General features: G+C 38.5%; 1 protein-coding gene across 1 annotated transcript; it reads right to left on the bottom strand.

Moving 5' to 3' along the window:
• Positions 1 to 688: 688 nt before the first annotated feature.
• On the bottom strand, positions 689 to 10,325 carry LOC144199664 (metalloreductase STEAP4-like). The gene is made up of 9 exons (XM_077721477.1): positions 10,048 to 10,325; positions 9,844 to 9,951; positions 9,293 to 9,363; positions 8,548 to 8,632; positions 4,476 to 4,754; positions 3,180 to 3,274; positions 2,941 to 3,094; positions 2,673 to 2,843; positions 689 to 1,149 (listed from the first exon to the last, which is right to left on the bottom strand). Exons 1-9 carry the CDS (start codon positions 10,252 to 10,254, stop codon positions 889 to 891), a joined length of 1,431 nt encoding a protein of 476 aa, XP_077577603.1. The 5' UTR covers positions 10,255 to 10,325; the 3' UTR covers positions 689 to 888.
• Positions 10,326 to 15,753: the final 5,428 nt, after the last annotated feature.

Consider the following 15,753-nt stretch of genomic DNA (forward strand, 5'->3'; position numbering starts at 1 on the left):
TGAAGAGACAAAAATCAGACCAGTGCGAACAAAAGTATATACTACAAGAGTAAATTCTCCAAACATACATATACACTGCCTCACATTTCAGATGATGTGGGTTCAAATCCTGAATCCCACAAGCACGCATTCAGGTGAGGCCCTAAACCAGGGGTAGGAAACTTATGGCCCGGGAGCCATATGTGGCTCTTTTAATGGGTGTATATGGCTCTTCGCGAACCTGTGTGGGAAAATATGGGAACCGCTTGTGAGAGACCTAATAAACAGAAAATACTTAAATTATACTAAAATACTAATGGATTGATTTATATGACCACTACGCACCATAAAGTTTTTACTCCCTGTTTGGGAAACCTGCTAGCTTCGAGCACCAATTTAAACTGTGTGAAGTGTGTTTAATCAAACCAGCTGAGGGTGAGCGTTACACTGTGGTGAACGCTTTATTCTAATTTTGTGTGTGCAGTGCCCTTGAGAGGGAGGATGATTTGGGCAATGAGAACGAAGCAGCTTTGGGAATTCTCCACTTGGAGGAAGGAGTGGATGAAAATGATTGCCTCTCTTCATCAAAACAATGGGTGTCGTCAAGGGATAGAATTCTATTTTTGACATATTTGCTTGAAAGAGGAGCAAGCACATACAATCTTGCAGAACTCACAAAAATAAATAATAATAACCTCTTCGACTGCCTGCCCCTTTGCCTGAAGTCAACTTTTTTCAAGGCAAAAATTTAATCCAACTTGTATAAATATGGTCGAATCATCTGGCTTACTCACCTTGTAGACACTCCATAATAGCAGTAGAATGAATGAGCAAATCCAATAAACAGTACTCATGAAGAAAGAGGATTTAGGTCAAATGTGTTTATACCTCAGATGAACCCAATGATGGTTACAGGTTTGTAGCCATAGATTTTCCAGGTGCATTACTCGGGGACCTCTCCCAGCCTTGACGGATGCGTGTAAGAGTTCGATCCACACACGGCAACAAGATGAGCATTTTGAGAACAAGCACAACTGAGGGCACCACTAGACAGAGCATGTAGCCTGGAGGTGTGTACCACCTGTATGTAGATAGCCGCAGGAATTTATTCCAGCCGTAAATGTAACCATGGGCTGTGCAGATTAACAAGGTCAGGTGCCCCAGTTTAGACTGCAAAAATAGAAAGCAGAGGCATTTAATTGAAGTAACAAGGACAAGATACTTTTGCAAGAAATGTACCTCTGTAATTCCGACCCAATTCACTATTGAATTCAATCCTTTTGACATAATAAAATAGTAACGGTGAACAGGTTATAGATGTAGACTTTTACTGCCTTCCTAAGAATTGGATTCTCGCTAAAAGCACAACTCTAAATAAATTAACTAGTTTTATTCAGGATGGGGAAATCCATGCAGGCATTTCTGCAAATAACCTCCCGTAATACATCGTGCAAATGTGGCTCATCAGAAGTGTTTTTGTCGATTGTTAAAATGACTCTCCTGCTGACTATACATGAATAGAAACTGTCACATTAAGTTTTATGTTGAAAGCATTCTCTTCAAGTAGTTTTGTCCCTGGAGCTATTACAGAATAATTGTTTTCGGGGCCCAAGTGTTTTCTGTTGTTTGGATATTGTTAATCACTTAGTAGAAAGTATCTTGAACACAATACTCCTCACGGCAAACACACATAATTGTAGTACAGTTGCAATCTCAGATGATAATAAAGGATTTTATTTTTAATCACAACTGAGAGCTGCAAAGCCTTTGCGTCGTGAATATTAAAATATGAAGCATTCCCTCCTTGACAACCGTGATCACAACGATAATCTACGCAAATCCACTTCAGTTGTGTCGTCTCTTTCTCTCCTTCTCAAAGGATCAATTATCTTGACCTCCATCACTGAATATCTTTTCTTCAGTCCATCTGCGCATGCAACCTTTTCACACACACACACACATACGCTCATGACCTGTATTAGCAAACCTGATCACGTGGGATTATACCTGCTCTCATAATTCAGTTTAATGAATAACTTAACATTTAAAATGCTGAGCTAAAAGCAACCACTCATCCATTGTGTGTGCCCATGTTGGAGAGTTACTTAACCAGTCACGTGGGAATAAGGAGCCCGTGACGACTTTGCTTTTGCAGCACTTTAATAACTCAGATAAAACTTGGAAATAATTACCGATACACTTTATCACAACCGCCCTAAAAAAGAGATTCTGCTGATAGGAGCCGTTGGATAACGACAATGGCACTTTCTGGGGGAAAAAAGCTTCATACTTGTATTTTAAATAGAGATTATATTGTCCCTTCTCATCAAAGAGACAAGACGATATCTGACATCTTTGTCTCTTTTTCTGACGCTTGTCACAATTCCAGATTAGATGATTAATTAATTGACAATCATTAAACTGCAACAATATGAACACCTACTAATGTCTGGACATATTTTAAATTTTAGAAATGTTGTCACTTCACGGAATTGTATAATCATTGGCCAAGTCAATTGAAAAACTACATTTTAAAAGTTAAAAAGTATATATATTTCTTTAAATCAGGGTCTAACATTCGTTTAGATTTTTTTCCACACAGCAGTCCATAGTAAAAAATAATAAAAACAGTGTCAACTCTGCATCCTTTTTTTCTTCTTTTTACCATAATAGATAAACATGTGTGCTCTGACCTGAATGAAGCTGAACTCTCTCCAGCTGAGCGAGCCTCCCACAGAGGGCAGTGATGTCAGTCCAAGTAGAACATAAAGGAAGAAGCCCAGAATGCCCAGGACATAGAATGAGTCTGTTCCCCATGCTTCTGTATAATTAAAGTCAAAGGGGGTGGTTTTGTTGTTCTTCATCTGTGGAGAGTGAGAGATGAATGAGAAAAACTTTAACATTCTTTATGAAAATGTACATATTAGCTTGTACAATACTATCAAAACAACTATGCTGTACCTCATCCACCACCCGGGAGATGAGTGCATGCCTGACCGAGTAGCGAATAGGAATAATGAATGTATAGATGGCATGGAGAAAAGCAAATCCCAAAGCAACAAGTCCCATTTGCTTCCTACAAAGCATCCAGCGGTCCAGCCAGTTAGGGAAGCGCCTGGAAAAATCAAGTGGCAAGAAGTAATTTCAGGTAATAGACTTTAATGGGCAAGTTGTTACTCCCAAACGATTTGATACAGTACTTATACTTGGTTCCTCTGTAGAGCTGAAAGAAGGCAGCTATCACACCAGGCAGGTAACACAGCGATAACATGACAAGCGACACAATGGGAAACACCTGAAAGATCCGAATCCAAACAAAATGCACATTCAGCCAATGTCCCAAAATATACATCTAAGGTTTTTTAGTTTTACAAAATAGGTTTTGCTCCAACTCAATAACAAACTGCGTCAATAGAAATTCCAGTCGAGTTAAGTCCATCCAATCAGTGGTTCATTTTCAATAACATGAGAGAGGAAAGTAAGAGCCATCTGATTCCGGGTGTAAGTTTGGACTAAAGTACGGCAGAAAAATATTCATATTCATACTATGTGGGAAGCGACAGCCAATAAAGGCAAGCAAACCGCAAAGATTGCACTATTTGTCCATCTTGAGAGACAGGCACTAAAGACGTTCCCTTCCTGTTTGTTCCCTTCTTCTCCACAAAAATTGCATTCTGTGTATGTATTTTTCAATTTATAAAACAAGATTGCACATGATAGAGGTGTTGTCCATCCCTTTAACATACCTAAGTGTGAATGTTCCGATGCATCTAGGTCTTTGGATTCTCAGGAAATTGAATTGATCACACCTAGATATTGTCGTGTTCTCTCGCGTGTAAAAAGTAGAAAACATGTTTCTCTCATCTTAGTCCACATAAATTGAATAGGATATTCACTCTTTTTGACATTCAACATATTGTAGTGCATCCCATAAAGTAACCACTCATGGTCAGTGTGTCAAATTAACTTTAGAAAAGGGAGGTGTGGTATAAAATTTGATCAATATCCATTCATTTATTTTCTGAAAGGCTTTGTCCTCACAACTGTCGTAGAGGGTGCTGGAGCTTATCCCAGTTGATTTCGGGCACAAGGCATAGGACACTGAATCGGTGGCCAGCCAATCGCAGGGCAGATGTAGACGGACAACCATTCAAGCTCACACTCACACCTAGGAGCGATTTAGATTGTTCAACCAAACTACTCTGCATGTTTTTGGGATGTGGGAGGAAACCAGACTACTCAATGGGAGAACATCCAAACTCCACATATTGGGGATTGAGTCAGCCTATATATATTGGAGCATGACTTTTGCTCTACATCTTTCAACTGGCGTTCAAATATCGGCAGTCCAGCTGTAATCAATTTAAAGATATGAGAGTATGTGACCCCAGAAACATAATAATATATACACAGACACAGATAAAAGAAAAGAAAAAGAAATGAATGGTTTGCAAGCTCCTAGATATTTCTGCAATAAAGTGTAAACATGTCCTTACCTTGTTGGCCAAGGACACCATAATCCTATAAGAGATGTCTTTCCCATCTTCTACATAAGCGTAGATGACATCTCTTATAAAAAGATAGAAAAAGAAGAAGGCAGTGAGGCCCAAGGCAATGCGGAGAGGTAGCCTCCATTCGGGGAACAGCTGAAGGGGGAAGTCTTCCAATTCTTGGGCTGCAGAGAGAGCTCCCCTGTCCAAAACTGTGAGGCCCATCTTGGTGGCCACTTCTGCTACTGCCTGTTTTGCACTTTTACTGTTACCACACAGGCATACCTGGAAAAATATTTCAAAGAAAATGAATTAGTCATTTTGATAAATTAAAAAGAACACTTATCTCACTTCAAGAGCTCTTTGGATACATGAATAGAAACATAGATTTTTTTCAAAACTATCAATCGTTTTATTGTACTGAACTGACAAGTCACATTAGCCTGCAATGTTAAGTTGTCTATAGTTTATGGAGAGGCCTCTGTTGAATGTATCAGGTTAATTAGTTTTGATGATAATTTTGAACTCAATGATCTAATATTCACACGCAATATGTGCATTTAGAAAACTGTATGGTCTGCCCATCAAATAGCCTTTGATGTTGGAATAAAGGGAATTGTTGTAGATCAGGCGTGTCAAACCAATTCAACAAAGGGCCAAGAGGGTCCTCGATTACATTACAACTAATGCAGAGGAGCCAATACATTGGCAGCAGATATTATTGTTGAAAATGTGTTGTCTTCATTGCTTGGAAGACAAACTTTTTGGAATTGGTTTGAAACAATTGTAGTAGATGATGAACATTAGGATACTGCTGAAAGACTGTATTTCAACGATTGAAATGAAGTGGAACAAAAATGAGTAAATGGATGTACTACATAATAAAAAGCAATGATACAAAATATTTTTAAAATGAAAAAAATATTCACCTAGTTGACTGTTTTTTATGACTATCTATAGTTATATGAAAAATGTTCAAGAATATCTTTAGGATGGTGTGTTATTGCTTATTGCCAACTTCCTCATTCCATTTAAATCAAATCATATGCATGCAAAAATGGAAAAAAAGGGAAAAAACGATCACTCATCTCTGGGTGGATTTAAAGATGGCTCATTCAGATAATATCGTCTTTCATTGAAAAAAACCTCTGCAATGCTAGTGGAGATAGAAATATTTCCATGTTCCACTTTCTTTGCCATTGTTGTGATAATTAATGTATTTCACTTAGTGAAATTCTACATGACAATACAAACCTCTAGCCAAATTGTTGGCCTTCAGAAATAGAATTTATAAAGTACATCTTCCACCTGATGAAAATCTTCCTGGTGGCAACAAATATTGTGCAGCAGGTGTTCCACTTAATAGATAATCCACATATTTACGACACCATGCTGTATATTACTATCATACTTGCTGATTTGTGATACGGTAATTAGGATGTTGCTTTAAAGAAGAGACATTTCTGAAAAGTGTGTGTGAGTGCTTTTAAGAGAAGTAGAGGCCAGCTTGACTGGCAAGTCAACTGAGCAGTTTTCCCTCCAGGTGTGTAAGTGCCACTGAGCAGCCAGCCATGTCGCCTTACATTACTGCACCATAACAGCAGGGGATAGCCGACAGACTAAGTCTCCATCTGAATGTAAATGTTACACAACCACACAAAAAAACTGAAAAAGTGTGCCTGACCAATCTTAGTACTATTACCAATCTTTATATATATGTATTGCACTTTGGTCCCAAGTGCATAATAATTAACAATGTACTCTTAAAATGCTCATCTGTCTGTTAATAGTGTAGAATTGAATGTTTGGAATTTTCGTAGACAAAGTCGTGGGCATGACTTGGTACGTAGAAATAGAGGCCGAGTAGATTCAATTACAGGGAGTTGATATCTGAAGTGATTACTAACCACTGTACTGTGGCACATAAATGTGCCATGAGTAATCATCAGGTGTGTTGTGGGAAATTATTATGATTATTTATGACATCGGGGGCTGTCAGTCTGTTAGTCTTTAAATTGTGGTGTTACGTTTTATACTGCTGCTTAGGTACTCAAGTCTTTTCTCCTAGTTACCAACTTGGATTTCAGATTTATGAACACAGTGTCCAAGTTCTTTTTGCTTTTTTTCCCTTTTCATCCACATTTTAAGTAATCAGGTTGCGAAGGCTGATAGCGACCTGGTCTTTCATCTTCTGTATGTGTCATTGTCATTGTTTCTTGGGAAGGTTGTAACGGAAAAATGAATCCCCCATTGTGGGATTAATAAAGTATGACTATAACCATCACCATTTACTACAGGTAATGTAGCTATGGGTGACTGATAATGTAGTGGTATACATGTATGGCTGAACAGAGACATTCCGTAACGGTGAATTTAAATCTGAATGGTTGGCTCGCTGAGTCTGTGAGCATGACTAGCATGTCAGGCAGTCTCTTTCTTTGTTGATGTCTTTCAAATCAGCTGCTGGACGTGAGCAAGCTGGCTGACTTGAAAGCGTGCACTACATCATTATGGACCTATACTTTGCCAACTCCTTTTGTCCCAATCAAAGTGTCTCCTCTCATTCCCTTTGAAAACAAATCAGCTTTGTCGGTGTGGAGTGGGCAGGATGTGACAATGGCTCACGTATATACAACACAAGTTGTTGTTATCCTACTCCGAGACAAAATCCTGAATAGCTCTTTCTATGCTTCACACATGTTTTCTGTGTTTCACTGGCAAAATGTGTTAAACAATGAAATGAAAAATGTGATGATAAATTCAGAAGTAGTGTTAAGCCTGCGGCTTTGCGTGTTTGTGTGTGTCCGTCTGTGTATATATATCATTGTCACCTGCCTACTTAAGCCAGCAGGAGCTCTACTATGTTGCTGGATCATCTATCACAGTTAACTGTCAGTTCTTTCTGGCATTCTTTACCCCTGAATTTGCTTATCCGATCATGGATCTCTTGCTTAGTCCCAGGATTGTCATTTACATGTCATCGTAATAAATTATTTGCCATCAAAGGCTGTCTTGATAGTGTTTTTGGGGTCTTTTACCGGCACCTATAGCAACTGGAAATTTAATTAATTTAATCACGTGTGGGGTTTTCATTTTTCCCCAGACATGCGTGGGTTTTTCCCAGGTACTCCGGTATCCTCTCAGATGCCAAAATCATACAAGGTAGGCTGGTTGAACATTCTAAAATGTCCCATGTTATGAGTGTGAGTGTGTTTGGGTGTGCGGCTCATTGACCCCTGCGAATCCGGGGTGTCCCCCGCCTAGTGCTCGAAGTCAGCCGGGACCCTTTTAGTATAGAAAAGTATATGAATGAAGGAAAAAATGTCAAATCATCAGAGTTCTAGTAATGGTAAATTGGGATATCATTATTCCAGGATTATTTATCTACTTCCATTGGTCCACATGTAGTGGTTGAGGTATACCGCTGTATCCGTTTTCTTTTCAAATAAAATACAGCACTGCGGTGGTAGCAGCATGTGAGGGGATATTTGTGGATGTGTATTTTTGTGCATGTGCATTTGTTTTTTTTTTTGTGTGTTAGCGAGGATTTGAGGCAGATTCAGGTTCGGTCTCCAGAGGTTCCCTCTAAATTTGTGTTTCTCTTTGTAGCTGTCAAGTGGAAGCTACAATAAACACTGGTCTTTCGACTTTGTAACATCATAAAATGTGTTGGTTTGTGTGTTTTTTACAAGTAGTGCCCTCATTTTTCTCTAGCATTGATATGAAAATATGAAAACATCAATAACAGGAACCAACAAAGACTGAATCAATAAAGACTTGCAACCAACCATCTAGTGCTTTTTCCCTCTTGGAGAATAGTATTCTATGTATATATTCATTTTTGCACTTCATAAAAACAGACTACACAGAAACATATTAGCTATTTATGAGTATGTTCTATGATATTTCTTTGTCTTGTGGCTAATGAAATGAATACAATTGACCTTGCAGTGCCTACCCTTTACAAAACCCTAGGTGTGTTTGCATGTGGGTGTCTCAGTTTTCTTTTTCTTTAATTCATTTCTTTTTTTTCATTCAACTCACATTGTGAATGTATTTTTTTTCTTTACCCACTTACCTGTTTTCCTGTCAAAAGACCATTCTGTAGAGCCCAGGCAGACAGCGTGTTAAGGCCTTTCACCACAGTTGCTCCAGGGACCAGGCTGGAGAACACAGCAAAGACTTTAGCTGACATTTTTCTACACTCGTCTCAAAAGAGAGGAAGGAAACGGAACTAGAGGAGTATGAATGTCACAAATCAATGTCTCCACTTTGACTAAATCGAAATTCACCTGGCTTTCTTTTCAAACCAGTTGGTAGTTGTATTTTTGTGGGTTTCAGTGGGCACTTTTTGATACCTCACATTCTAAGTGGCCTTTTAGGATACTTCTGCCCTAAATGTGTATTTTTTGTTTTCTCACTGAGAGAAAACAGATATTCAATACATTAGTGGAGATGATCTATAGAGATGGTTGGAATAAACCAAACGGATAGGCTTAACTGATCAAAGCGCTAATTTAAATATGAACATTCTTACTGTAGTCAACTGTATGTACCATAAACTCCTTATTTTCCAGATCAATCATAAACTGAAAATACATCAATAAAATAGTAATCCATGCTGACGGCCTGACCAGCACTGGTAACATTCTCTGAATATCCTTAGGCAAGATACCAAACATTACCCTGATAGTGTCATTGGTAAGTGAATGACAAAACTATCAATGCTCTTTAAGTGCCATGTAAGTGGAAACATGCTATGCATGTATAAGTCAATTTACCATTTAGAATTAAATGATTGAAGCCACACAAGAGTCTGTTACCTCTGCAAGTAGGCAGCATTAGGTTCAGGATACATGCCTTTCTTTAGGTTATTACTCAGATCCACCAACATCTGAAAGGAGAATACATTTTTCTATTTGTATACGTTACATAACCTTAAGACTGCTATTCTAAGACACAATACAGTTTCATTTATATTGTTTAATTAGCATCCTCCAAGGATGTAGTGTTGGCAATGCACACTTGTTTGATGTGAATGAAAAACAAGGCTTAGAATAAATGTGATAAGCTCAGATTTCAATTATTATTCAGTGTGACTAACAACAATATTTGTTTAATAAATACTTCTTACATCTGAAAAGTGTTGTCTTGGTAAAACATTTTCACAAAGCTTTTGAAATGTATCTCATTTTAATTGTAGCTATTTCTGTCGCTACTGAGTGTACAAAGGAGCTAAACACATTTTTCATCTAAATTTCTATTGTTAATGTGCAGCATATCCTTAATATTGTTCATGCAAAATCAAAATGTGTCGTATGGTCGTTAAGTCAGCATTAGCGCTTAGGCATCATTACAGAACGCATCAATTCACCTTTCCTTCCAGATAGGGTGCCAGTGTCTCCATAAATGTATAATGCTCTCTGTGAACACAAATGAAGATGAGTCGAGCTGCCTTAGCTGCCGCCTCATGGCTCATCACCTGCGCACCGCAAACATTCACCATGTTAAATCACAGTGCACATGCACAATCATCCATTCTTACTGATGGCGACAAAACCCCTCATACACGTCTCACCCGAGATCCTTCAGGCAAAGGGCCACAGCTGTGAGGTCTTCGGCTGCCGTATACAACCCTGTAGCCGCTCTGCAGCAGGCGTAGGCCTAGGGAACGTCCCAAATCTCCTGTCCCAAAGATGCATAGCTGCTCCTGGCTGGTGGCCATTCCTGCTCCTTTTCCTCCGAGAGGATTCACAGACACGTTCTTTGCCTCAGTTTCTTCCATTACACCGCTTGTCACGATCCTGTTGAAGTACTCTTTGGATTGTACGTGTTACCTCCTATCTTGTTATATACTAACACTCTTTAACATGGATCTGCCTTATCCCCTTTGTCATGAAGTGAACAGCAACATGTGACAACCAAGTCGTGTATTATCCCTCTCTGATAAAGGCTGATCCATTTGAAGTTGTTTATTACACCTCCATCAACGTCTGCAGTCACGTGTATTGGAATGTGTAGACGACCATGTATTATCTCATGAGGTGTGACTGAACACTCCACCCTACAATCTATACTGTATGTCATTTCTCCAGACTTTAAACATGAAATTAGTTGAAATCACATTGTCATCCTAACCCTAACCTTTGACTGATCCATTTATTGGCATATTTCTGCCAATAAAAACCTGCAAGAAGTCAGAGAGCAAAACAGTCTAGCAAGATTTAGATTCACCATCATGTGCTCTTTAGAATTGAGATTCAGTCAACATATGCTACAAATTTATCGCATAACATACTACTATACATACATACTATTGTGTCAAATCTTCACATCATCATCACTGATCTAGTGGGAGCTGTCATGTTGGGAATTACTTCATCTGCTCTGACCTGAATAAATGTCACAACTACTCTCTTGAATGTTAAACATGTCAGTTAAACAGCAGACTTTCTTGTTTAAAGTCTTTATATCCTCATTTTTATACCAATTGAACAACTGAATCTTGTTGAAAGGGTGTTCGAAAGGAATTTTAAAGAAAAAGACCCATAGCTATTAAATATGTGTTGCCAGATGATGAATTCATCATTCATATGACGAAAATTGAATTTAGTGATAGAAATGATAGTCAAGACGAGATGAAATTATCTTGCGACGAGTCAGAATACAAAATGAAATATGTGGAGGAGGTATTAGGGTATCCTAAAGAGCGAGTTACATCATATTTGGTCAATAGCTTGCTGGCTTTTACCCCTGCATTGAACCCCTATGACTAATAGCCCAATGTGTGTCATTTATTACAGGCTGGTGAGCTGCATCTTCTCTGGTGTTATATATATTTTCAATAATAGAATGTGAGAATCTGCGGATTGTTATCCAGTACAGTTTATAGATGAACAAACATTGTTTTCTTGTAATCTGAACTCTGAAGTTGGTGGGGAGTTTACAGTTTAGAGTTTAAAGGCAACTCCACCTACTTGTGTTGTCTGGATGTTAAAAAAACAACAACTGAATATTGTGATTATCTTCATGGCAAAAAAACTATGTTATTTGTGTCTGTGTGTATGTACTTCTTAGTTGTAAAGTAAGTGCATATTCACAATGTGACACCTGTTATCTACTGTTTACGATCATATTTATTGCAGCAATAAACCTTTTAATAACTCTGCAAAAATGAAAGAAAAAAAGTTAGTCTTCAATCATAACTGATTAAAATGTGTACTATGAATCGCATTAAAATGAGCCCTCATTTGGCATTATATCTTCTCAATCACAATTTAAATTAAGCATTTACATCATTATAGCTGTAAATGAAACATTCTTTTATATGTATTGGATTTTATCAGACTGTGGTGGGTTGATAGGTTGGTAACTGGTTAGCATGTTGCCTCATTGTTCTCAAATGTTGCTCAATCCTGATTGCTCTGTAGACTGTCCTTTCTTTGCCTGTGTAGGGTTTTTCAAATATAGGTTCAATCAGGTCTGTGATGACTGTACAGCCCAGACTCTAGCCCATCTTCTGCCAATAGACAGCTGGGACAGGCTCGATCAACCTCATGACCCACTTGGGAATAAACTATAATTCAACAATCTCCAACCTTTTTCTGTCTGCCAACCGATAAAACTCTTTCTATTTTATCGCAGACTGGTTAATGGGAAGGGCGACAACCTAGGACAAAATTGTGTGGGGGTGGGGTCGGTTCACGAACGAGGTCCACGACGGCTAAAAAAAAGTCCTAATTATAATAGCAATTATTTATAGTTATTATAAAAAACTTTTCGGATTTCGAATAGGAGGGTGATATTGAAAACCTTAATATTTTTTTACGCTGACGGACCAGCACCTGGTGGCTCATGGGTGGGGAACACTGCTGGAAGGTACGCGGACATTTTGGCGACAAAACGTCCGGGTGACGAAACGTCCGGTCACGCTGCTGGTATCAACTGGTGTATGTGGTGTATTTTGGCCAGTGAGTTTTTTTTTAAACATTGCACTTGTGCTTAATGTGAATATTGCTCAGATTGTAATCCATTTTTCAATCTGGCAAATAAGATTTTTTTTGCTTTCCAGGGCCGCCTTCTTCAATTCCCTCATGCTTCCACTCAAAACTGTGGCACGACTGAGATCTGGGACCGCAGATTCATTATCATTTCAAAACCCACTCTTCGAGGCAAGAAGCAAAGGGAATGTTTTTTGCAAATTTAGTACTTGTGTCCCTACGGAGAATGCACTTACTAAGTTGTGACATGACACAAATGCAACAGTGTACAAATAAAGTGGAGCACATATTTAACTGTTTTGTGTGCACATTACCGCCATCTGAGCGGGCGCATGTACGAGTGTCCTAAATTGGGCCACAAAATTGCAGCCCAATAATCGTGCATTTGCTTGAATTCACTGACAATGTCCTCCTTTCATTCAGACCACAAAGAGAATTTGCATAATAAGGTAAATTAATAGGAGGCGCGTAGTACATTACCTGAGGGGCTTTTGTGATGAAGTCCATAACTAAAGCAATAATGTTACCCTGTGAGGCGGATCTCAACAAAACGGATCATCGTTTAATGTTTAACCTTAAGGCTTTTGTTCGCTTGAAGCACTCTTCACATGGCACTGATACGAGATCAATTCACTTGACTCATTTATGGATTTTCTTCTGGGCCACCTTCCTTTTCTTCACTTATTCTTCCAGAAAAATGTAATCTATTTATAAATGTTTTTTCTGGCAACTATTCCTTTAGATTCACTGAGCAATCTCAAATAAAGTTGAAAAATGCAATATTTTCTTCTTAAGGATCATATGCAATTCTGAATTTTTTGCACTGTTTACCCTGTCTGACTAGATAGATAAAAAAAACAGACAGTCTGATTGATGGACAGTTGACAGACAGATAAAATCTCTCACAAGAGGATATAGTTTTGGGCCATGTTTTGGTAATTTCATGGGGACGAGCAATTCTTCACAGTTTATGACGACCTCTGTGGACCAATCAGCAGACTTCTTTGAATTCCCTTTTACAGCAGAGCGCTTGTTGGTGCAGCACATTCTCCATGTACGTACAATTTAAACTCGGATAAATGCTAACCTATCCATAAACATGAGTTGGATAAACAGGAAAACTAGATGGAGGCATGTTGAGAAATATTTCCATTCACTGACAGGTTATTTGGGATGTGGAACAACCTTGTGCAAAGAATTCCTGCTGGGAAAGACATATATGTCAAATGTAACAGTTGTCTTACACTCTAACTACATCTCACTGGCAGTGTCTTTCTGTGGGAAGACAACATCTCACACACAAGAGAGAGTAGGACTCAGGACTCTGGGGAAAAATGGAATATACAGAGTTTGATGGAGCCAAATATCCTGAGAGAAAAAAAAGCTGAGGTGAAGCGTGTGTTTGCATATGTCAGGTCAGCAGTGACATATCCTACAGGTCTAGGAAGAGAGTTAAATGATTATTCTAGTTCTGTCCTCAGCTGCCATATGGTTGAGTGGCAGAAAATATTCTTAGCGTTTCATGTGTTTGAGTTGTGAGCAGTTTAAACCCATATCTCAAGGCCCACCACCAGAAGTAGCTTGACCCCCATCCACCTGATGAGTGTTGCTTGCACAATTGGATAGAAGACTTTTTTTTAGATTTTGTTTATATATTAATTCTAAAAAATACAAAATGTAGTAATTAAGTAAAAGATAAATGAAGTCTCCTGACTAAAGTCACTCATGACAACAGAGTTCATCCCCATAACTTTTAAATAATTAAAATGGGCATGAAACCGGTTAAAAGGTTCCCCTGCTTGCTACATTTTAATTGCACACATTCTTTTTTAACTGAAGTTTGTTGCTAGGTTAAGTTCATAATGCCAATTAAAAAGACATTTGCTTTTTCTGTTTTCGATTTGCTTCAATAGACAATTTGCTCACTCAAAGAGACTCACACAGTTCCCTGTGCGATATTATAACAATATTTAGATCCATAATGGGACTATAAAGATTATTATGCTGCATTTGCAATATTTTGCAATGCATATTACTCCAGTGAATTAAAGGCCTAATATTAAGGACGCTTTATTTTCCTTTAAACAATTTCTAAACATTTGAATAATAATAATTATGATTATATATTGGTAGCTGAATACACTGATTTTAGTCCACCACAGAAAAAAAGGCCTTTCTTGTGACATTGCGGCAAAAACTAATTTGGCTTTCTGCAAATGCTGTTACATTGTATGACGTGAAGCAGCAACATCACAATCTATGTACGATGCAAGACCACAAACAAAACACCAATCAGATTATGTGCGTAGTGGTACGAACACGGTATTATTACCCTGACTTAGAATGGGAATCAATCGCGGAATGAGACTAAACTTGGCTCTAAACTTGGCTAGTGTGAATGCAGTTTGTAAACCAAATGTTGCATTCATAAAAAATCAAATGATGAAGCAAAAATCTTTCAGTCAGTCAATACCTCAGTTCAACTTTGTCTCCAGGCGGATCAAACAGGCCTTCAGGCATGTCATTATATTTCACCATTATGTGGCGCTCATTAGGACATTGTATCTCACAGGGCCATTTTAATGAGATCAAATACTAGTGACTCGTTATCTTATTTAGCCTGATTCCCTGTAAACTTCATAACGACATTAACCTATGACCATAGATGTTATAACCATATAATTTCCTTAATCGCTAAAAATCTGGGTGGCAATTCTTTTTTCCCTCATCCAGCAGAAAGAAATCTCACCTGTGATGAGTCTTGAGTTTCTCGTTCCTGTCGCCTTGCACTTCTGTGTCAGCACTTTCTCCCAGCGTCAGCTCTTTCACTCCGGCGGAGGTACGGCTGAGGAGATGGAGCGAAAAATCCTGTGGGCCCATTCAGCCTTGTAATAGGCTGAAGATTACCCTGCAGCCACAAGGGAAGATGAGCGGTGTGGACACTCGCCATTTGCAAAGCACAGCTGTTTGTCAAGGATATGATTATACAGAATGACATGGATGCATGTGAGATTTTAATCTTTAATCTGTCAGTGCAGCAGCCAAAATGCCTTTTGTACTCTTGTCTTCATTCAGGGGTAAAAAAAGAATGCCATGAGCTGGAAGTGTGACGAATGAGAGGTGAGCAAACAATCAAGGACTCCTTCCAGAGGAAAGCACCAGACTGTTGTGTGACAGAGGTACACCTAAAACTAAAAAATTCTCAACTGTTATTTTAAAAAATACTAAGAAACAATTCAGAGAATTGGCCCTCTGAACAAGTGTTTAACTCAATGGCCTCACAG

Source organism: Stigmatopora nigra, chromosome 7 (assembly GCF_051989575.1).
Source record: "Stigmatopora nigra isolate UIUO_SnigA chromosome 7, RoL_Snig_1.1, whole genome shotgun sequence".
Lineage (NCBI taxonomy): Eukaryota > Metazoa > Chordata > Actinopteri > Syngnathiformes > Syngnathidae > Stigmatopora > Stigmatopora nigra.